This window comes from Danio rerio, chromosome 16 (genome assembly GCF_052040795.2).
Source record: "Danio rerio strain M-AB ecotype USA chromosome 16, GRCz13ab, whole genome shotgun sequence".
Lineage (NCBI taxonomy): Eukaryota > Metazoa > Chordata > Actinopteri > Cypriniformes > Danionidae > Danio > Danio rerio.
The window spans coordinates 52,450,386-52,475,561 of NC_141036.1; the positions used below are offsets into that span (position 1 = coordinate 52,450,386).

The window sequence follows — 25,176 nt, forward strand, 5'->3', positions numbered from 1 at the left end:
TTACAGACATATCACTGTATTTTTACCACATGCTGGCATGTTTGCTGCAAACACTCAATACTTTTTGAGAAGAGAAAAGTTACTGCTTTACACTTAGAAAATGCTTCACACTGAGAGAATAAAATCTTCTTCATGAGCCGACCTCCATCTACAGCTTAGACCATTGGTAGATAGTGAAGGACCTCCCCAACAATGGACTCTAGTCTCTGTTGCAGTCAGGAAAGCACTATCTTTTCATAAATATCAAAAACAGAAAGAATGAGGAGCTTCTTCCCATTGGCCATTCAGGCCCTCAATCAGGAGCACGTTTAATTTTTTTAAAACACAACAAATGCACATTACACTTTACTATTTTTGCACTGTACAATTATTGTTTTTATGTAACAGGACAGTCATACAAAACATTTCAGTACATGCTGGACTAATTATGATGAAGTGACAAATAATATTCGAAGAGTTTTGATGCAAAAACTTCTAAAAACAATTAGATATTTTCTTCTAAAAGTAGCATTTTTCTCTGACTCCTATGTGTAGGCCCAGTAATTTTACTTTCAGAAATAAGAATAAGTTCTTGCATTTCAAGTGAAATAATTGAACATAAACATAGGAGGCTGATTAAAAATGCTGATTTTAGGTGAACGCTTAGAGGTTTTTGCAGTTGAACTCTTCATTTGTAATAGAACACAGAATGGTTTCAGCTGTACATTTTATGTTCAAGACACAACATACTAATAAAAAATAGATTTAAAAGTATGACGTTGCATTTAACAGTGGTTTTCAACTACAGTGTTTACAAAACAGACAACCACTATTAAGACACAATCTTTATTCATTTATTTTTTTGGTAAGCGTGCCAACACTTTTTTCACATCTATAGGCATATGAATAGTCCCTCCAGGATTTTGTGACTGGATTTTAATATTTTAAAAAAACATTTTACAAGATTTTTGTATATTTTGATATTGATTCAACTCAAAAATTGAATCAAATAGTGCCGCGTTTTGAGAAAAGCATCACAAAATCAGTAACTTTCAACCACAGATCCTTCTTTAAAAGTCACTGTAAAATCCTGAATGAAATGATGAAGTGTTATTTATTCATTCATTCATTCATTTTCTTCTCGGCTTAGTCCCTTTATTAATCCGGGGTCACCACAGCGGAATTAACCGCCAACTTATCCAGCAAGTTTTACACAATGGATGCCCTTCCAGCCTACCCATCTCTGGGAAACATCCACACACAATCATTCACACTCATACACTATGGACAATTTAGCCTACCCAATTCACCTGTACCACATGTCTTTGGACTGTGGGGGAAACCGGAGCACCCGGAGGAAACCCACGCAAATGCAGGGAGAACATGCAAACTCCACACAGAAACGCCAACTGACCCAGCCGAGGCTCGAACCAGCGACCTTCTTGCTGTGAGGCAACATTACTACCTACTGCGCCACTGCGTCCCCCTTAACAGTTATTGAGTTATAATTATAATAAAAATGATGATGATGATTAAGAAGTCTAATATAAATAATTAAACAGTGAAAATTTATTAGGCTCATTATTGATACGAATATAAATTTTTGGAGAACGCGAAATACATCCCAGGACCTATGTCTTTTTGCAGTTTTTGTTTCCGGGAATCCGCCAGAGGCAGCTCTGTACGCTTTTTGAGATCTCAAATTTCTCTCGCAAGTGCCATTCGCTCCTGCTGTTCTCGCATAAATCCACCAGAGGCCGCTGTTGACTGACTAAAGGCTGGTTTATACTTCTGCATTGAGTAATTGGCGTAACCCATGGCACATGCCTCGCGAGTTGCCCTGCATTTATACTTCTGCACGCTGTTTGTGTTGCTCTGCAAAACATTTCTGAAACGCTAGTTGGCAGTGAGGTTTTTATGTTCCTGTGTGTCGATGTTCTTCATTGGTATTTTGTTTTTTCTGAACGCTACCTTAATGTGCAAGTGGCTCAAACTCGCTCATTCAGATGCTGGAATCGGCGGATGGGCAACAACTTCTATCATAAGGTAAACACAAAACAACAGTCTCCATCTGAAGCTTCTTCACAGGACACCACACTTGTAAACAATCGCTCCATCAGGCTAGCGCGGCTCTCTGTCCCGCCCACACTCATCAGCACTACCAAGCCGACCATCTACAAAGCTTGCGCTATGCTTTGTTGTGAGGTGTAGTTACATTTTTTGAGATGTGCACGTTGGCTATGCGTCCGCGTGCAGGCTGCGCCAGAACATATGCCTGCGCTTGAAGCAGTAGTATAAATCAGCCTAAAGTGACTGATCCCCCCACCAACCCCCTTTCCTAGACCCAACCCATAGAAGTGCCCACAGCCTTCCCCAATCCAGAAAAAGAAAAGCCCTCGCAGCCGCCTGACTTTTTACCGCGTTTTCTGATTTACCACATTCCTGTTATTTACTTGTTTATTTTATTTTTTGGCTTTTGTTTTACCTGCTTTCTGGAACAGTTCTTTGCCAGACTCGAAACCCATCGTCAAAGTCAACTCCTGTCTGCTCCTCAAGTCTGTCGATGTATACGTGGCGAGCTACTGAGCAAACCGGTAACAGCGGAAAAGCCTTCCACATGGAGGAAAGTGGTCAGCTGGTAGCACAAAAAAGAAACAGAAGCATCATACTGCCCCATAGCATTCATTTTAAAGCTCTGGCTACATAGCTCGCGCTCTCCAGAAAAGTATACGGGGGTACGTAATCACAATGAGCAGGTGTTGATATCGTTGGATCAATTAATTCATTATTGTAATGAATTAAGTTAAAATTAAAAAAGGTTTGGGTGTAACAAGTTGAAGTACTTTGTTCTTAGGTTGTAAAATTGTAAACTGTAAAAGTAGAAGTACCTGATGCCAAATTCATCATTCCTCTAAAAAATAAAAGCAACACCTTTCTATCTATAAAAATATATGTGAAAAAAATTAAATGCGCTGTATGTAAGTTTTTGACTCTTCTAAAGAATAAAAACACCATAATATGTTTGCAGATCTTTAAGAAACATGCCAAGTAAACATTCTTGTTTATCGAAAAACAATGCTGAAGTCAGATATTCTGCTTTGAAAATGTGCGTTACGTGTCGGAACGGCTGTCTTTGTTTTGGTCATTTAAGCCTGCCAATGCCAGTTTAGCTAGTTATATGTCAGCACCCCGGCTTGCATTGGTGGAAAACAGCGTCATTCATTCAGTCAGAATTATGAATGTAATGCGAATTACTAATTAGAAAATAATATAACTATTACGAACGAAAACATTAGGTGAGCAGGTTACATTGTAACCCCGTGTCCTAACAACACGCTACGTGACGAGATTTGCAGTGATAAGCAATTGGGCTGTTTGCACCAGACAGAAATTTAAATACAGCCATTCAGAAGCACAGAATAGTGCACTCACTGCACTCCAAGGAAATGGTAAGGATTATAATCTAATTCATACACATTAAACCTCTTTAAAATTAAAAAAACATGCTGAAGCATTATGTGTTGGTTTTGAGTCACAGTTGTAAAGTTCAATTTCAAATGGCTTATTTTATTTTCATAATCTGAGGTGAACTATCTGCTGCTGCTTTCAGTAGTATGGCAATAAATGTCATGTAAAATGGCATTCATACCCACATTATTGGCATTTAACATTGAATAAAGCACTTCAGGTGTACCTGATTATAAAATAAAAGTGTAAGTGAAAACAAAATGTGTTTAAGTGTTCGCTTTATCATGCAATAGTTGCAATGGCGTATTCTAGTAGTCCCTTTTTAAGTTCTGGATCCTCCACAATCTGCAAAACCACAAACAAACAGATGAAGTCAGAATTGTTAGCCCTCCTCTTAAATTTTAATTCTTTTATTTTTGTCCCCAATTTCTGTTTAACTGAAAGAAGATTTTTCAACACATTTCTAAACATAACAGTTTTAATAACTCATTTCTAAAAACTGGTTTATTTTATCTTATCATGATGACAGTAAATAATATTTGACTAGATATTTTTCAAGATGCTAGTATTCAGCTTAAAGTGACATTTAAAGGCTTAACTGGGTTAATAAGGCAAGTTAAGGTAATTAGGCAAGTTATAGTATAGACTATCTAAAAATATATATTGTTTAAGGGGGCTAATAATATTGACCCTAAAATTTCTTTTATTCTAGGCAAAATAAAACAAATAAGACTTTCTCCAGAAGAAAAAAATATTATCTGATATAATGTGCAAACATTCCTTGCTCTGTTGAACATAATTTGGGAAATATTAGAAAAAGAATAAAGAATTCACAGCAGGGCTAATAATTTACACTTCAATTTGACATGAACACACAAAAACCATTATGATCACAGTGGATTTGACTAAATGTTTGTTGTATTAGTGCTGATGATTGAGTACCTCTTCATCCTCGTTTTTATTACACAAAACCTTCCCAGTCAGAACACAGAAACTGATGGTCACACAGAGCTGAAGCACCGACAGCATGATCATCATGATATCCAGACCTCCGAGGATTATCTACAAGTGGTCATTTTAGTATACAATTTTGTTTTTTTTTACAATAATACATAAATAATATATACTTTGTTATGTAAAAAGGTAGGCCTGCCACAATAATCAATATATATAGATTTATCGTGCAATACTTAGAGATGACATCAATAGTTTTTGCCATTGCAATATATATTTACAAATAACGTTAAATGACATTTACATTCTACCTTAGTTTTTAATTGAACATTTACCTAATAGGACATTTAATGTATAAAATAGGACAGGGGTGACATGGTGGCTCATCGCCTCACAGCTTGAAGGTCGCTGGTTCGAGTCCCAGCTGGGTTAGTTGCCATTTCTGTATGGAGTTTGCATGCAATCCAAAGACATGCGCTAAAGGTGAATTAAATAAAATAAATTGCCCGTAGTGTATAAGAGTGTATGGGTATTTCCAGACCGGGTTGCAGCTGGAAGGGCATCCGCTGTGTAAAACATGCAGGATAAGAATAAATGGACTAAGCCAAAGGAAAATTAATGAATACAAAATAGGATATTTACATTTTTAACATCTATTTATAGAATCTAAATAGCCTTTAGAATGCTAATTATTTTAAAGTGCTTATGACTATTTGTTTTATTATGCTGTTATGCAATCATTATATAATTAGTGGCATAAAATTATCTCAAAATGACAATGTTATCGCTTATCGCAACAATTTCAGTGGCAATACATTGCACCACAAAAATTCCTTATCGTGACAGGCCTAAAAAAAGGTAATCAAATCATTACCTTACTAAGATTCCTGTAGTACAAACAGTTGTCAAAACTGTTCCCTCTAAAGCCATTATTAGGTGAATAATACCCATAATTTTCATAGCAGCTGAAATTGTTCCCCATTGCCAGATCTAGTGAATACAGCACCACAGCCGAGATAGCCATCGCAGCACTGACTATGTTCAGAAATACTAGAATTACAAGCTGTAAAACAAAAAAATAAAAAATTTAATTAATAAATTGCAGATGATCAGTAATAATGAAAAAAACTGGGGAAATCTCTTGATGCACACTTACCAGCCTTTGACTGGGAAACTTCACTGCGAGAACACACATTATTCCAATAACAAGGAACTAAAAGAAAAAGAAAAACCCTAGTTAACCCTAACCCTAAGCAAATAAAAACACTGGAGCGTTCAAACAGGCTTGAACTAAAGTTATAATAATAACAATAATAAATACAATTTAAATAATACATTCTATTTGTAACACTTGTCCTACATAACATGCAACACAAAGTGCTTCACAAGCATTAAAAAAAAAAGTAGAAGCAAATACAACAAAATAAACAAATATACTCAGATAAATGCACATGTACATATATTTATACAACAGTTCTGTCTGGTTCTTGAATCTGTTTGGCTGATAGCCGTGTGATGTCCTGCAATAAAACACTCGTACAGCCTCCTCACTCTTTTGTATTACTCCGCCGACATTAAGTGACAGCAGATGAATAAACACTGCAGTTTGACAAATATTGCAGCTGTTGGACAACATAATGTCCTTTTGAGGCTGAGAATGTAGTTGTTTAGATTGCAACTATGCAGTTCATTTATAGGGATAGTGTTCATTTTAAATATTTATAATGTCATACTGAGCAGAGCAAAGACGGTTGACGTTACACCACAAGATGGCGACAGAGATCGCATAATAAGCCCTAAGAGGAGAAAAACCCAGCGTAAATTCAAACTACAGCCGATTAAATCATTATAAAACTAGTAAGTGACTCCTAGTAAGGAAAACCTCAAACACACTGCTTCCTGTGTGACAACATGGGAAAATCAACAAGCCAGAATTAACAAAAAAAAGCCAGATTACAATTTGCTAAATTACACTGGGATAAAGAATCATTTTTGGAGACATGTCCTGTGGTCTGATGGAACTAAGATTGAACTGTTTGGCCATAATGACCAGTGTTACATTTGGAGGACAAAAGGGAAAGCTTACAAGCCTAGGAACACCATCCCAACTGTGAAGAATGGGCTGTTTTGCTGCAGGAGGGACTGGTCCACTTCACAGCATAGATGGCATCATGAAGAAAGAACATTATGTAGAAATACTGAAGCAATATCTCAAGACATCAGCCAGGAATTTAACCCATAAGAACCCGGACCGATTTTTCCTTATAGGAAAATTATGGGGCATATAATACAGACCAAGTGGACCACTAATAACATGTTTCTGCAGTTGTTTTTGAAATACAACCCCTCTTTGTGAAAGAGCTGTAATGTTACATATATGTCACATTAGGCGTTTAAAGCCCCATAACTGTGACCAATACATTTTGCAACAATTCTTTCGAAACATCAAAATTTGACCTTTTTTGTTATATATGGTTATTTGTGTATTGTTTTCACAACTTGAAAATGTGTGAACTAAATAAAAATAAATAACTACCTCACAGCGACACAGTGGCTCAGTGGGTAGCACTTTTGCCTCACAGCAAGAAGGTCACTGGTTTGAGTCCTGGCTGAGTCAGTTGGCATTTCTGTGTGGAGTTTGCATGTTCTACCCATGTTCGCGGTGGTTTCCTCCAGGTGCTCCTGTTTCCCCCACAGTCCAAAGACATGCGGTACAGGTGAATTGAATAAGCTAAATTGGCCGTAGTGTATGAGTGTATGAATGCAAGTGTGTATGGGTGTTTCCCAGAGCTGGGTTGTGGCTGGAAGGTCATCAGCTAAGTAAAACATATGCTGGATATGTTAGCAGTTCATTCCACTGAGGTAACCCTTGATTAATAAAGGGACTAAGCCAAAATAAAATGAATGAATGAATGAACTACCTCACACTGAAGGTCAACATGTTAAACATACACATGTTGTCAGCCACCATGGAACACCTTGTGTCATTTTCTCAGTATGCACGATTTCCTGGCATTTTGTCTAAGACCAATACGCAGATAGCTCCCAACCAGTATTTACGATTCTTTAACAGTGAACTTAACAATTTTTTGAGTTCCAGATTGTTGCACACTGTACAAATGCGTTTGTTCCTTCAGCAACGCGCACATTTCTGCTGTTATTAACTTTCTGAAATATTCCAGTGGTGTGTGAAGTTTTGGCACTTAGTCATTTGAATGTGCACCCGGGGATTTCAACTTTCTCCAAGAAAAAGTTTAGTTGCCCTTGCTGGCCAAAGTTTATGTTTTGCTGTGCAGCCTCTGAATCTAGATCACTTGATCTGCTAATGTCTAAATCAGATCCACTTGATTCACCGTCCTCCATGTCTTTTCTACTTCAAGTGTAATCAGGATCATCAATGTCTTTATTCGAGTCACTGTCACATCCCTCATACTCACTATCATCTCTGTGGATACACTTTAGTGCATTCTGAACATCAAATTGTTTCCTGAATCTAATCATGTTATTCTCACTTCAATTTTACAACCTTAAAATGAGACTAACATATGATATAAACATCTTGTTACAGCTTATAGTTATAAAAATAGTTTCAAAATACATTTCATTAACGATATAATTAATGTGACATTATTATTTTTTTTTTGTTAATTTATGCTTTGCAATGAGCAGTAGAAAATATTGAACACTAAAATAATTTAATCAGATAAATTGAGCAGTTTGTTACTATTTTTCTTAATGTGACAAATACGTCACATCAAAAATCCACCTACTGTTTTAAGGTTAACAGCCCAATGTGACATATATGTCACTACAATATCTTTGTACCTTCATTTATATAATTTTGTTCAAGAAATGTATTTAAATCATGGTAAATGTAATCTAGGATGTTATTAAAACTTTAGAATAGTTAAATGGGTCAAAACATACCTTTAGTAATAAAAACAGATATTTTTAAAAATTGCTGACACTGCAACATGTGCTCCCCACACAGTCCACCATTTTGGACATGTTGCCATGACAACAAAAATGCACACATTCTCACGTGACTGAACCTGGATGTTACTTATACGTCACTTTGAGACTTCCCAAGATAAAAATGAGGAATAATGCTTTTAAAAGACCTTTTCAGATGATCACAATTGTTTGTGACACCCGCGTCACAGTGGGTTCTTATGGGTTAAAAGTTGGCCACAAATGGGTCTTCCAAACAGACCATGACCCTAAGCAGACTGCCAAATTAGTTCAAATGTTCTTTAAGGACAACTGAGTGAATGTTTTGGAGTGGCCATCACAAAGCCCTGACCTCAATCCTATAGAAAATTTGCGGCCACAGTTGAAAAAGCTTGTGCAAGCAAGACAGCCTACAAATCTGACTCAGTTCATCTGACTTCAAACTATTGTGGAAAGCTTGTGGAAGGATACCCAAAACATTTGACTAAAGTTATACAGTTTAAAAGCAAAGTAAAAAAAACTACCAAGGAAATGCATGTAAACCTTTGACTCTAGAAATTAATACAAAAATTCTCTCATTATTCTTCACTATAATTTAGCAAATGTAAATCATTTAGGTTATTAAATGGTTAAGTTCCTTTTTTTTATACTGCATGTAAACTTCTGGATTCAACTGTATATGTATATATATATATATATATATATATATATATATATATATATACACACACACACACACACACACACACACACACACACACACACACACACACACACACACACACACACACACACACACACTATACATGCATACATATTACTCATTTTGAATTGAAAAGAAGATATTAAACAAATCTTACCACACCACCAATCAAAAAAGAAGAGCCAAAGCCGAAGAAACCCACTGTAATGTTCAAGACACCGACTACTATCTGCACAATCTATAGAACAAAAGAATAACAACTGTACCACTTTTACAAAACACCTAAATATAAAGCTGTTTAAAATAAAAAAAACTCACTCCAAGTGCTTTGTGAGTGCCAGTCAGCTTATCCTTCAGATCCTGAAATAAAAGCGCAGATTGTAGATTGTAGCATAAATTACTCTGATCTGACTAAATATACACTGTAGTCTACAATATACATTATACATTGCAGTCAGTCAGTCATTCATTCCTCACCTGAGTACCTGCAAAGGTCATATTACAGCTCTTAAAAAATGAATACGGTTGTGTGCAAATTCCAACTCTTTGTGTTTCTGATTTTGTGTCCTCCACCAACTGCAAAAACCACAGAAAGGAGAAAAGAAAAGCTTTAAAGTTACCTAGACCTATACTGACGTCCAAAGGCAAAGTGCAGTAACTAAATGTTCAGTCAAAAATTGCGATGTAACCTACTGTAGAATGGGCTTTGTGAAATACGGTTGTGTCTTATGCTAAAGCTTCCTGAGTTTCCATTTTTAGAAAGATAAAGTTAAAAACAAGCCAAATATTCAAGCCTAAACAAATCTGACGTTAGCTGTTGTTAAAATAAATAAAGAGTTTTAGTTATGCTTTACAATAAGGTTGTATTAGTTCAGGGGTGTCCAAACTCGGTCCTGGAGGGCTGGTGTCCTGCATATTTTAGTTCCAACCCCAATTAAACACACCTGAACCAGCTAATCAAGCTCTTTGTAGTTATACTACAAACTTCCAGGCAGGTGTGTTGAAGGAAGTTGGAGCTAAACTATGCAGGACACCGGCCCTCCAGGACCGAGTTTGGACACCCCTGTATTAGTTAATGTATTTACTAACATGAACAAACAATAAGCAATGCATGTATTACAGTATTTGTTCATGTTAGTTAAGATTAGTTAATGATAATACAGTTGTCCATTGTTAACGTTAACTCACGATGCATTAAAGGTGCAGTAGGTGATTGTCTTCAGAAACATTTTTTGTTGTGCTGGTTCAAAGTCTCTTCACAGCCCAATAGTAATGATTACAGTAAATGATCTAAATGTGTTTATGTATTTTTATATTCTGGGTAAGGCATAAAACAAAACAAAATTCATCCAATTAAATATTGTCGGAGCGACATCTGTCATAATTCTGATAAGCAGCTCAGACTGTCTGTCAGCAAATGTAGATTCGGACTTCTGCGCATCTGTTCACGCAGATCCGCCATTAGTGCGTGCCCGTCCGCGGTCATGAGACAGACCGGGAGAAATCAAATGCTGAACTAAACCTTTAAAAACCTGAATCAATATTGGAGTTACTTTAGCATGCTGGAGGAAGGATGACAATGGCTGAAGTATTAGACCTACTGTTAAACAGGTAATGTTCTGTTTTAAAACTATTTTAGTCAGGCTAAGCTGATGTTAAATTGTGTTCTGTTATGAATGACTTATATGCTCAGACGTGTTGTTCAGCCACTGAAATCTCCCGGTGAAAGATTGATGTGATTATTTTCAGTTTCATTAGGTCCTTTTAAAGCATCGATAATGTAGATTTATATTTAGTTTAACATCAAAACATCAGTAAATAGCGCTATTTCGCCAAAGCTGCTTTACTGAGCTGAAGTTGCTTTTATATTCACATTGGTTCATTTTTGAACAATGACAGCCTTCCTATACTGTTTACCATGCTACTCTGAATATTCGCTCTGAAATAGCATGTAAGTGTGGCTAAGTAATAACTAACTGGCGAATGACATGAACTGGTGGGTTGTCTGTCTGCTGTTGTGACGTGGTGCACGGGCTTGCGATTTCAGGGGGTGTAGCTTTGAATCACAGTCCCTATCCTCCGTCCAAAGATAACATGCTAAGCGGTTACTGCACCTACTGCACCTTTAACTAATGTTAACAAGCATGAATTAGGCATTAGTAAATGTTAAACTATGATTAATAAATGCTGTACAAGTATTGTTCATACTTAGTTTATATTAATAAATATATTAACTAATAAAACCTTAATGTAAAGTGTGACCAGAATTTTTTATGTTTACTGTATGTTTTCTTTCATAATATACACCATAGTACACTTCATTCACACAAAGAAATAATAACGTGTGTATGTGTTGCATTAAACGAGAGGATCTGATTGGCTGTCAATGCTTTCATAATTGGAAATGAAAGTGCTCTGAATGCGATTCCAACAGTTCTTCTGCGCTGCGTCCATTACAACTTTTGGACATTTTTTTTAATGTGAATAGATCTTAAATGTGATGATACAATACCTTCGCAGGTGTAGCCCTCTTACACCAAGACTTTGCAGTCATAGCACAGAAACTGATCGCCACAATCAACTGAAGGATGAACAACACCCTTACATCGTTACACTGTCCTCCAAAAGTGTTCTAGAGGAAAAGATAAATGCATGCAAATAAATACAACCTTTTTCATGTGATTTTTATGTTATATTTCAATAATACAATTTATAACTGTAACGTGTATTATCCCAGCAAACTATTCTGTGTTTAATAGACGTCTAATAGACATCTAAATGTAGACAGCTTGTCTAATACAAGGGCTGTCAGTGAAAATCTAATCGACATCTAAGAATAACCCAAAATTAGACTAGTCATCAAACAGAAAGATTAGACAGACTTTATGGGCTCTATTTTGACGGTCCATGCGCAGAGACGCCATGCCAAAACGCAGGGCGCAAACGCTTTCAGGGTGTGTCAGAACGCATTTTTGCTAATTTAAGGACGGGAAAATCCGCTTTGCGCCATGGCGCATGGTCTAAAAGGGTTGAGTTTATTTTCTTAATGAGGTATAAGTGTGTTTTGAGAATAAACCAATCAGAGTCTCATCTCCCATTCCCTTTTAGAGCCAGCTGCGTCGCGCCATAAGCGCATTTTGACGTAAAGTAAGTTCACTTTCGCTTTTGCTCTCGTGGATAGGGAAACCTTTACGCACAGACATCAATTAGCCTTTAAATAATTAATTTCGTTTGTTAAGCGCAAATATTTGTTTCAAAACTATTTCTAAATTCAGTTCTAATTTCCAGCAAACGAATAAATGAACAATATTAAACAAGTGTGTTCAAAATACTTAGTTATTTCCAAATACACCTGCCATGCCCCATATGGTCTAAAATTTGACACGTGGACAAATCTAAGCTTGTTTTTATTAAAACAAATATAAATATGGATATAATAAAAATACTGCTAATAATAATCACATTATACAAAAGCAAATTGAATGAACTGAAAAAGCCTCCTGAGATGAAGAAAATAAGGCAATGGTTTTTCAATCTTCATGTAGGCTAGAAATGTGTTTGTAATATTTTAATCATTTATATTTATATCCTGTATATATTCTTATTTTATATATATTGTAGCGAGTACACTGATGCCATGTCGCCCTGGTCACAAATTCACCCCAGCTGGAACCTCATCAACACCGGATCGTTCACAGCTGGACCTCATTAGCCAGGGAGACATATAAGCCAGCCCCACACAGGAGGAAGGCGAGCTTCATTCTCAGATGACTCCATGCGCTAATGCTTGTGTCTCTCAGTCTCTCCCACAGCGGTCTCCAGCTGGTGACGATCCAGCACCCGACTTCTCACTATCCTTCACCTTCTCCCCGGAGCACCAGAGCACTATTACCAAGAAGAGCACCGTATTTCACCCCTTTCACTTTGTAAATAAAGCTAGTGGTGGGCAAAGCGAGGCTTCGTGAAACACTGAAACAGTCGAAGCAAATGTGTCGAAGCTTCGAAACGTTTCGAAACCCCACTCTACAGTGACATCTAGTGGTCATTTTTTATGCATTGCACTGAAACAGCTTCAGCAAAGAACAGTTAAAGAAATTGAGGGATTAAACCCAACTTTGTATGTTGGATCCTTCAAGTAACATAGTATAGTGGTTAAGGTGTCAGACTTCCATGCGGGGTTAATAGGTTTCTAAGCCAGGCTATGGCAGTTGTTTTGAAATGCTTTAATACCAATTGTTAATGCTTTGCTCTTATATCGTTTTGTTTCAACATTGGTCTGATATCCGAATGAACAATTTGTGAATAAATATGTCTTGTTTTTGTCTTAAAACTGGGTTGTTGCTAGATCAAAAACGGTGGCCTGAAGTTATCAAGAATTATTTATATTATTCATTCAATTTCCCATTTATTGTATTTTATTAATGTCTACCTAAACCCAACCATACTGTAAAATATTTATTATTGTTTTACAGTGTTACAAAAATGATGCTAAATTGATGGCGTAACTGCAGCTGTATCCTATTTAGGCTACACAAAACAGAAACATGATTAAAATACATAAAACCATGATTTCAGAGTATTTGTACAAGTCGGGATTCGAACCCAAAACATCATGCAAAGCATAGAATCATTTAGCAAACACACAGTCCTCTAAGCCATATGACACAGAGATTGTTTGAAGACCTTGGTAGTCAAATGAGGATTTGCCAGGTCTCGAAATGTTTCTAAGTTGATCGATGCTTTGAATCGCTTTAGTCACGTGACTTGGGTGCTTCGGATCATGCTTCGGTGCAGTGTTTCGAAACACTTGCGCTTCGGGATCTCGACACGGTGTCGAAACATCAGTTTCACGTCAGCCATCCCTAAATAAAGCACCCTCCGGGAACTTGTTTGTAACTAAACGCAACTGTATATATATATATTTATCCTTAAGAAATTATATATTTTTCATATGTAAAGATATTTGCGTATTGCTCTGCATCTTGTGTGTAGTGTGTAAGCCAGGCGCACTTTGCGCCAGACAATAGACTGACTCTGTTCTGGTCTAAAGATTAGACTATTTACAGTTTCTCAAAATAGCAACGCGCCAAAAGACGCCTGCTTTTTTAAACCAGAACGCCTATGGCCGCACATTTGAGCGCAAATGCATTTGCTATTTAAACAGTGTGGCGCAACACCTCAAAATGACCCTTGCGCCGAGCTGAATGTACCAAAAGACTATTACGCCACGCCTTGCGCCACATTGCGCCGGGTGTATGATAGAGCCTTATATGTTTAGTCATTAATTTCTGTTTATTTGATGACTAGTCTAGTTTTGGCCTATTCTTAGACCAAATTTAGCCTTGTTTTAACCAAGACGTCTATATACGTGTTACGCAAGAGCGTATTGGGTTGTTTCTGTGCCGCTATGTGTGTGTGTGTGTGTGTGTGGCTCTCTTTCTCTCTCTCGTCCTGTCCTGTTCCAGTTTCCAGGTCGCCCTGCCCTAATTGGACGTGCTGCGTACGTGCACTGTGGTTGGTGCACGGAGAACGCAGCATCTTTTGAAAAGGAAACCGATAGAGTCAGATCTCTGGGGGGAGAGACGGAGAGCTTTCCAAAGATTGTGGCTATCTTGTTTAAAACCTGTTGATTTATAAACTGTGAACTTTAAGGTGCACTCCACCTTTTTCCTCCCCCCTCCATTTTGGTGATTGTCATACACATAACTTGTCTGATAAAGCTGTGAGCTGAGCGCCGTAGGGGTTGAGTGCCATTTACTTTGACACTGATTTTCTCCTGTTTTTGGTTTAGCTTTTTGGTGTAGTGTTTAGGTGCGTTCGACTTCATGAAGCCATGCGCAGATCGATCGAAATTTGTCTTAAAGCGGTGCATGCTGGTTAGAAATCTTGTCCGGATTGATGCTGCGCCGACGCCACGTGACTGTCACATGTGGCATCAAAGTACCGCGACAGCGCTCCGAGATCAGACGGCAGACTCAAACCGTGCAGCTTCTGAAGAGCGACTGCAGGAGCTTTGATGACGACACCGATATTACACGATTGGCCGAGTTCACCACATGACAACAAACACGTGTATTTCGGGTTTATAATTGGACAAATTCCTATTCAAAAGTTCAAAAGTTTCAAAACAAACAATTCACTTTTCACACCCTCTCTATCTTGCACACATCTTGCTAAAAGACTACAAATATTTTACTGCAGTATCATCTTTTGTTAAATAATCTGGTTATAAAGGTTAGCTTGTTTGTACAGGTTTATTTTTAACTTTTTTATACAGACTATTTACAGCATTCATCTCCATGAACGATTTAAATGATATATTTTAGTGTATATTTTAGTGAATAACCTAAATATGAACTCAAAAAAGTCTCAAAGACTTGAAATAAAATAATCATCATCATTGATCCTGCCACCTTAAAGCTCTCTTAACAAATTAAAGTAAAGAACTATTTTATTAAATAATTATAAAATGGCTTTATTATTATAATATAAATATATATTTTATTTCCTGTCTAGCAGTTTAAAGGCGACCTGCTCTTTCTGGGAAACTTCTACATTGCTCACTTATTTTACCTTTTGTTCTTTTCAACACAATCTTTTTGGATTAAAATGCTTTTTTGAAAATTCATTCATTATCCAAAATAATCTCATTTATTAAGACCTAATCAAAACACCTTGTTTTGCTTTTTACATTGGAAATTTTTATATCTATAAATGTACACATATGTAAACCCTTTTTTAGCACATTCAAACAAGAAGTATTAGGCTAAAGATTGATGTTTAACTCCTAGAATTTATGCTTATTGCTTTGTATTTAATAGACCTGTTCGTTTTTATGTTTATATTAACCTCTCATTTCCTCTTATTTCTCTTATGCATTTGTTATATATTTTATTCATAATTCTCCCCTATTGTTTAAAAAGGAACTATAGTTTGTAGAGCCTGTATTCTGTTTTATTTGCAAATGTTTTGTTGTTATAAATAAAAATAACAAAAAAATTATGATGACGCCATGTGATCGGTCATCATGACTGCAGCAACTTTGAGTCCCGAAGTGTCCAGCTGTCCGTCTTGACTACTCCGTTTTCAACTCCGCCTCCGCCTGCGCTCGGCTAATCTCGTTGATCACCGGCTGCAGCTGAGCTTCATGTCGAATGCACCTTTTGTCATTTATTTTCTTCATTTCTGTTTTTCATTAGGTAAGTTATCTTGGGGGTGGAGTTAGTTAATATTTTGTTTATTATTTTGGCCTTGCTCAGCCCTAAAGCTTTTTGTTTGCGCTCATTTATTTGTTTCTAGTAAATACAAACTTTTTCCGACTTCTCACAATAAAAGAACCTTAAGGGTAATTTAAAATCATAAATCTGCTAACTGTTTATTTTTCTTTAACTTTTATGTTCGCCTTCAGCCCTTGACATTTGGGGTCGTAACAATACGTCATCTATTAGACATCTTAGACATGTTAGACATCTATTTAGACATATTTTAAAAACAAAAATGCTTGCTGGGATAATTTATTCAATCATTTACATTAAATCATTTGCATTTACAATCAGTATAATCAGTACATTATTATAGTTTTCAATGTTTAATTTTGTAATCTTGCCAAGTGAACATTTTGAGACTAGCTACATTTAAATAGATACAAATATAATACTGAATCGAGTGAGAAATGTCTTACCGAACTGTAGAATAAATCGCAACTCTTGAAAGAGAAAATAAGACCAAAACATCCCAGCATGAGATTCAGGATGGCAAATATTATCTGCACAATCTATGGGATAAGAGAAAACAATGTTTGCATCAGTTTAAATCTGTAAACAGTTTTACTTGATATAAATAAGGATATACACAGCATGGGAATATCCTAATACTGCACAATTGTTGGTGTGGGTTTCCTCCGGGAGCTCCGGTTTCCCCCACAGTCCAAACACATGTGCTATAGGTGAAATGACTCAACTAAATTGGCCGTAGTGTATGTGTGTGCATGTGAGTGTGTATGGATGTTTCCCAGTACTGAGGCAAACTGGAAGGGCATTAGCTGTGTAAAACATATGCTGGATAAGTTGGCGGTTCATTCAGCTGTGGCGAGCCCTGATTAAAAAAAGGCCTAAGCCGAAGGAAAATGAATAAATGATTTAAAAAATGCTAACTGTGATCAATTTTTCAGTTTGTATAAGTAGCGAGAATTAATAATTGTGCATTTATTCTGTATTGCTCCCTTGATAACAACATTAAATAAAAAATAATAAAACCATTTCCAGTTTAAAAGAAGATTTAGTTTTTTTAGTAACGTAAAACCACTCCGAGGAGCATTTGAGGATGATGGACTTTGCAGCCTGAAAAGAATCAAGACACAGGTAAAAACCAAATTAGAAATTCTTTAAAAAAGAAAGAGAGAACAATTAAGGAAGAAAAAATAAAAAGAGAAAAAATTATGGGATGTTATAGTATTAGGGTGTTGTAGATGAGTATAGATAAGGATATGTGTCTTTAGGAGGGATTTTCTGTAAGATTTATTATCAATTGATACTTCTAATTTATTTAGGTAGGACAGAATAGTTGGACAAAACACTTAAGCTCATTGTTAGACAAGAATTTTAGGGAACACAGAAAAATTCCATAATTTTGTATTATGCTTAATTAGAAGGAACTAAAATCACAGAGGAAAAGATTTATAAAAAAAAATCCAGGTCATTACTGATACTCCCACTGAAAAATGACTTCCTGAATGTTTTTTTTATTATAAAATTTTAAAAGTACAGAAAACATACATGCCTGGGGGTAAACATAAATCAAATACAAATATACATATGTAATAATCAAATAAATACATTGTAGAGTTCACAAAGTTTTAAAGTGCGTAGGGCTTTCTTATTTAGAGTCTCTGACAATATATAAGCATAATTCAGTCATCAACACCTTAAAGTTGGGTTTCTTATTGGTAAATTTACATGTAAAGTTTTAAAGTTTTGTTAGCAAAATAATTAAATTAATTAAATAAAAACAATTTTCCTCTTGAATAGGTACATAGAAATGCCAAAAAATACATTTTCCCACAACAATGATAGAGGTTTAGAACACTGTAATTTGTTATTAATACATTTTTGCACCTCACTCCATAAGTCGACTGAGTATATGCTCAATGCCAAAACAAACGCAGTCTCCTCAAATTCACTACAACAAATACAATTTATATCAATCCCACTTTTAAATTTGTGTAAATAATGTTTTGCTGGATAAAATCTGTGGAGAAGTTTATAAGATATTTCTTTCATTTTATTTCTAACATGGTATTTCTGTGGTTTTTTCCAGCAAATCAGTTGATCCTTTAATAAAGACATCCAATAAGACTGAATATAATACAGTAATAAGTTATCTTTGGAAAAGGGTACGGATAGCCTTATTATTACTCTTGATATAATCAAAAGATGATGTATATATATATATATATATATATATATATATATATATATATATATATATATATATATATCAAAAGACGATGCATCAAGAGCAAGGACTTGATTAATACCTCAAAATAACATATGGACCCCTGAAGGAATTGAATTAATAACAGTTGAAAACTCTTGCTGGGTAATTGAAATTTTGTAATAAGAGAGAAATTCAGTGTAAGAAAAGAGTATATCTTCTTTATTATATAACTGGTTAACTAGATTAATGACTTCCTGAATGTATTGAATGACCAGGATGACAATACCAGGATTCATTGAGCTCAAACTGCAAGAGTGGTTCAGGGAGCAGGAGACATCATTTTTACACATGGATTGGCCACCACAGAATCCAAACCATAACCCTATTGAGAATCTTTGGAATCTGCTGGATAAGACTTTGTTCAGCAGTCGTCAGAACAAGATGTTGGAGAAAAATTAATGCAACTCTGGATTGAAATAAATGTTGTGACATGGCAGATCCATACTGAAATGATTTCATGGCAGTGTATTTAAACAGATAAAAGAACCTAAAGTTAATGTTTTAAATGAATGTGTTTCTGGATGTAATCACACTTTAATAGCAGTTTTTAATCAGTGAATTGCCCAGTTGCAAGACTACTGACTGACAAAAAAATTCTGTGACTACTGTGATTAATCAGACACTAAATAAAAATAATAAACAAAACAATAAATATTACATTTGTGACAATACTATTTCCAGGGTGTTAGCAAAGTAGGTTTGTAACAATAAAGCATCAGAATAGTCTAGTTTTTAAATACAGTTTCCAATCATTATTTAATAGAATGTTTGACAGTAATTTCTTCTTTCTGAGAGGTATGCAAATAGTTGCTATGTGAAATTACAGCATGTTATGCATTTACTGAGAGCAAAACATATGGACTATCACATTTAACTTTTCAGTTTCTTAATAATAATATTAAATTAGTATTTTTTACCTATTTGACTACAAAACAAGTTGGTTTGAACATTATAAAGTGCTTAACACATCCAGCTTTCTCCAGCCTCGCCTAGACTGCAGCTCTGTACAAGACGTTTGGCCATTTATAAGAGAAATAAATGAGCGTGGTTCCACTCAAGGTTTTTTTTCCTTCACATTCGTCAATTGGTGAAGTTTGTTCCTCGCCGCTGTCGCCACTGGCTTACATGGTTAAGGACTTGTTGAGCTGCGCATCGATGGATTTGCTCGTCAGTGTTTGGGCTTTCAGCAGTGAAAATTAAACCACAGTGAACTGAACTAAACTGAATTCTGAAAACTGAACTGACACAGTTTCAATTTACTATAATCTTCCATGTGAAGCGGCTTTGACACAATCTGCATTGTAAAAGTGCTATATAAAGATGAATAGAATAACGTGCTGTATGTTTCACTCAAACTGAACGCTAGAGGGCGCCCTCTTGCAAAAAATACAAATATGCAAGAGTATTTTTATAAGTTAGTAATTTGCAGTCAGTTTAATAAACAAAGCATTGTAACAGACGAATAAAATAAATGTTAAAACATCTCTGAATAACAAAAGTTCAAGAGAAAAAAAATGATTGGAACAGTATGAGTTTATGTGTGTTCTTTGAGTCATTACATTCTTTGCATAAGAAAACATTCATTCATTCATATTCCTTCGGCTTAGTGCCTTTATTTATCAAGGGTCGCCACAGTGGAATGAACCGACAACTATTCCAGCATATGTTTTACACAGCGGATGGCCTTCCAGCTGAAACCCATCACTGGGAAACACCCATACACATTCATTCACACACATGCACTACGGCCAATTTAGTTTATTCAATTCACCCATACCGCATGTCTTTGGACTGTGGGGGAACCCGGAGGAAACCCCCACCAACAAAGTGAGAACATGCAAACTCCACACAGAAATGTCAACTGGCCCAGCCACTCATAAGAAAACATTATATTTATAATTAAATAATAATTAGCATAGCAGCTATTACAGTATAAAATAATATAAAACAAAAATGATTAGCCTCGTGCCATGATAAGAGGTTACAAAACTATTTCAAACACTCGCCTGACCTCCTGCAGCAAATTTGAAAAACATGTTATTAGATGTTCTGTTTTGTTGGCCAACAGGTTTATTAATGCTTCTCATAAGGACTTCGGGAAGATGTCTGGGTGTGTTGCGTTTTTAATTGCATCATTACTTGGTCTCCTGCTTCTGCTCCTCTTTGGCGTTCTCAGTCAAGTCCTATACTGATAGGTGATTGTTATTCAGTTGAATACTGGTTAACAGGTTTGGGTATTGGCTCTGCTGGCTTGTTGTCTGAATATCCAGAGAAAGACATTTTCTTACAGGATCTGGCATCCAGGGCTAGATCTTATTTATCTGGAGTGAAGTTCTAATGTCTTTTTTATTATTATTAAAGCTCTTAAAGTAATGCTTATGTCAATATCATGATAAAAGCTTTTGCAATTATCACCAAAAATATGTATAGTTATACCATCATGCTACTAAAAGAAAAGCCTGGTGCTTGAGCAGTGTGTACTTTTTGTGGTTAAATCTTATGACACTATTTCCCGTTGTTTGGTGTGTTTAGATGGGCAAATCCATCAGAGTTTGTTTTAATCAAACCAAAACTGCCTAGCGTGGATGTAAACACTTCTCTAAAACCAAACAAGTTGACCAACGCCTCTGGTCTTTTTAGGGTGCACTCAAACTATACTATCCAAACCGTGCCAAGGTGTGTTCCCCAGTCCGAATCAGGCTCAGGCACGGTTCAGTTGGCCGGCCCTGGCCCAGATGGAAGAGGTGTGTCAGAGCGAGGTTAGGTTGAACTTTGGCACGATCCGCTTGAAGTGTGTATGTGAAGCACGTCTGAGCCCAAAACTGACGCAACATCACTTTAAGGGTCTGTTTCATATGGATTTATTAATCATTCTTACTTTTCAATGAACACAGATGTCATAGTTTATTAAAGACGCACACCTTCTAATACGTGCAGCACGATGACTTTTATGATTATTTATGAGCGTTTGAAAGGCAAGCAGCAACATGAGTGCAGGCCGTCGGGGGAGAGGAGAAAAAAAGACATAAAGGTATGCGAGTTCTCACTGGGGTGGTACCTTTTCAAAAGGTACACATTTGTTTTTAAAGGGTGCATATTGGTACCTCAAAAATATATATTAGTACCTAAAAATTTTAAGAGGAACATTTTTGTACTTTTTAGTTACCAATATGTACACTTGAGGTATTAATGTGGACCTTTTAGGTACAAATGTGTAGGTTTTAAAAAAGGTACCACCCCAGTGACAGCTCATACCTTTATTTCTGAGAGTAGTACTGGGTAAATCACTTTAAAAAATCACTTACCATTGTAGTTAGTAATGTAATCTAGGGTACTTATTTAAAGTAGTATATTCTGAATACTTTTAGATTACAATCTAACTAACTTTTTTAAAACTTGCTAACTAATGTACAGTAAAAAAACTAAAGTAAATGTATCGTTTTTGCCCTAAACATAAAATAAAAATGCATTAAAAGGTTACATTACACAAGGATTTTCCAAACTGTGGTTCAATTTATACTAGCAGTAGCCTATAATTAAATTAAAGTGAACATTGAACAATTAAATAATAATTATTATTAAATATTAAATATTAGAACTGTGTAAACACCTGTATGTGCCCCCCCCCAATACACCCCCACTCTCCTCTAACTTAAACTCCTCGCAATAACTGCACTGTTTAACATTTGCACGTTTAAAATTTGCACATTCACTGCACCAATTTGCACATTCACTGCACCACATTGAACTGTTTACTTATTGAACTGTACATACCCACTGCATATGGGCATTTGTAATTATGTACACACCCACTATACATATACACTTGTAATCATGCTTATTTATCTGCATACTACTGACTATTAATAGCAACCTGTACATATATTCATATATTGTAACATATACACTTGTAATCATGTTTATCTATCCCTGTACATATATTCATATATTGTACCATGTACACTTGTAATCATGTTTATCTATCTGCACACTACTGATTATTAATAGCAACCTGCACATTTATTCATATATTGTAAATCTGTTCATAGCTTATCCAACCTGTATATAATAAGACTAATATTTTATATAACATATGTTCATAATTTAACATATTTAATCCCTCTATTAATTACATTATTTCTATTTCATAAGCTTTGCAATAACCAGATTCGTGATAAATGTTTGTGAATTTTTTTAATTTATTTTTTTGTATGTTTGCGCGAGATGTTGTAGGTGTGTTTGCATGCAGTGAGTTTGTGTATGTGCGCGTGTTGTTGAGGGTGTATATGCATAGACCGAGTTTATATGTATATGCGAGTATGTATAGGTGTGTTTGCATGCTGCGAGTTTATATGTATGTGCATGTAAATGTGGGTATTTATGCGAGAATCGAGTTTATATGTATATGCAAGAGTGTATAGGTGTGTTTGCATGCAGCAAGTTTATATGTATGTGCGTGTGTTAATGTGAGAGTTTATGTGAGGATCGAGTTTATATGTATGTGCGTGTGTATGTGGGTGTATTCATGCGTCAAGTTTATATGTATATACACAAGTTTCATCCATGTTGTTTTGAACATCCAGTAGTAGGTGTATATGCGAGTAATTTATAGGTGTATATACATGTGTTTTATGTATGTGTAGATAAGCAAAGTTTGATTTAAATCCTATACGGCACCTCATACAAAAGAACATGTCCATGCATCCTAATATTGTTTTTTTTTTATGCTATCAAGTTTCTAACTCACCCCAAAAACTCTCTGTGTGCTTGACAGCGTCTCTCTCATATCCTCTGGTACAAAACACACCGGTCCATAACACAGAGAACCCAGAATCTGGCACAGCATTGGCCATTTGCTCTTTGGGTTCGAGGAGACAGTGATGATCATAGTGCCCTCGCCATGAGACACGGTCACAGACATCCTGCCGGCGGAAAAATAGACACCTCTGACCTCACATATCATAAAGAGAAAAATCACAAGCTCAAACATCCGCAAATCCCAACTAAGTGTCTTAATATTTATGACATTTGTTAATACTCTCAAAATGAGTACTAGATCATGCTTTAATAAACGGCTATCGTTTCCGTACGTAAGAGGAAGTAAACATTACCCTGGCACGGTTTATGAAGAGATTCAAGTCAAATAGTTTTTACTGTGTTTTTTTTATTGTTTTCGTTTTTATATAGCACCTGACTTTCTTATATGTTATGAAAGACGGTAAACTAAAACTCACCTTATGAAGAACTGTATATTTTAGTTCAGAATGAGCGTTATTGTGTCTGGTTGGTCTGCTTCTGGCTGAAAGTGGAAATACTTGTTTTTTTGTTTCCTGTCAGTAAGTTACGTAACGTTAAGTTTTCCTTGGTCCACAGCAGCTTCAAATATAAACATCACTGCTGGTGTTTTTGATATACTTTGCAAATATTAACACACAATTAACACACAATGCTACTTTTAAGACCTTGTTTTGTATTTTAAATCACTGCGCAGACTGTAAAATCTATGGACGTAGTATCCGTGACGTCACCCATAGGTTTCTGAAGAGCGCAAAAGAAGCCACAAGTAGGCGCGGCCTATAGATATATACATTAGATGTCGCCTGGCCTTTTGTTGTCTATTGGACGGAATGCGTTAATAGCGCCGCCATCTTGGTACAGGGTAGCGCTCCTTTAAAATGAATGCGGGACCAAGGTTCAGTAAAGGACTGTGGCCATCCAAAGCCAGATATATATATATATATATATATATATATATATATATATATATATATATATATATATATATATATATATATATATATATATATATATATATACATATATCTATGATCGGGAGTTTTCCTGGATGCTAGTATGTAATTTTTTTCTAATTACGAAAATTATAATTTTACATCATTTTTCTACATTGATGGATCAGTGACCGCACGGTCATTCCTGACAAAAAGCTTGTGTTTGTGTGTACAGATTCAGAAATGTACTATTCACCCTCCCTGTTAAATTTTATCTAATCATGTCCTGAAACACACCTCCTCTCCTGTTTTCACTTATCATACTGACGGAGGGAGCGATTCGTTTGTGAATGAATCCCCCGAACGACTCTTTCACTAGCCGACAATAATACGAATAATAATTCTCGTTGTCATATTTCTTTTGCATTGTTTGCTGATTTTATTCAACAAAACTAGCATAAGCCGAGTGTTTAGTTGAGTTGCAGCTGCTTTGCCTTATGGTGAATGCAGTTAAGTGACTGTTATCATTAGCACAAAAGTTCAGTACATACTAAAACAGAAAAAAAACTTAATATTACCTATGAAATGTTCTGCCTTTTTGCTTTGTTTTCTTTGTTTGCTCGTTACTACACCTGTAGATAGTCCAGCATCTTCACGTAATAACACTGTCTTGACTAGAGCGGTTGAATGACATTTGTCCTGGGAGCACTGTACCAATGTGGCGGCGCTATTGATGCATGCCCAGGGTCCCTATGCGATATCTAGTATATATATATCTATGGTATTCACCGATGTGTTGTTGTCAGAAAACCACGTGATCAAGTTTCTCACGTTCAACGGTACTAGGTGCGTTCGACATGAAGCTCAGCTGCAGCCGGTGATCAACGAGATTAGCCG

General features: G+C 35.9%; 2 protein-coding genes across 4 annotated transcripts in view; one reads left to right on the forward strand and one right to left on the reverse strand.

Annotated features, from left to right (window-relative positions):
* LOC147840416 (uncharacterized) overlaps positions 1–25,176 on the forward strand; it is a 976,031-nt gene that overhangs the window by 740,521 nt on the left and 210,334 nt on the right. The window lies entirely within an intron of this gene.
* tmem176l.3a (transmembrane protein 176l.3a) lies at positions 268–24,082 on the reverse strand. 2 transcript variants are annotated; one of them, XM_087288192.1, is made up of 11 exons: positions 23,785–24,082; positions 23,298–23,472; positions 16,737–16,829; positions 11,568–11,687; positions 9,533–9,631; positions 9,374–9,415; positions 9,213–9,293; positions 5,558–5,614; positions 5,276–5,464; positions 4,390–4,509; positions 268–3,792 (listed from the first exon to the last, which is right to left on the reverse strand). In XM_087288192.1, the coding sequence occupies exons 2-11, from the start codon at positions 23,469–23,471 to the stop codon at positions 3,730–3,732; spliced, it is 1,038 nt and encodes a 345-aa protein (XP_087144318.1). In that variant the 5' UTR covers position 23,472; positions 23,785–24,082; the 3' UTR covers positions 268–3,729. The 2 variants fall into 2 exon arrangements, with proteins under 2 accessions (XP_087144318.1, XP_087144319.1); XM_087288193.1 differs by having other exon boundaries at positions 23,298–23,501.

What these genes read in the sequence shown, in the direction of transcription:
- tmem176l.3a (XM_087288192.1), bottom strand. Translation starts at nt 23,471, where the DNA reads ATGTCTGTGACCGTGTCTCATGGCGAGGGCACTATGATCATCACTGTC. An exon ending in TGACCTTTGCAGGTACTCAG is followed by an intron (nt 9,416 to 9,532) that starts GTGAGGAATGAA and finishes CTTTTATTTCAG; the next exon opens with GATCTGAAGGATAAGCTGAC. An exon ending in GCACTCACAAAGCACTTGGA is followed by an intron (nt 9,294 to 9,373) that starts GTGAGTTTTTTT and finishes TTTGTTCTATAG; the next exon opens with ATTGTGCAGATAGTAGTCGG.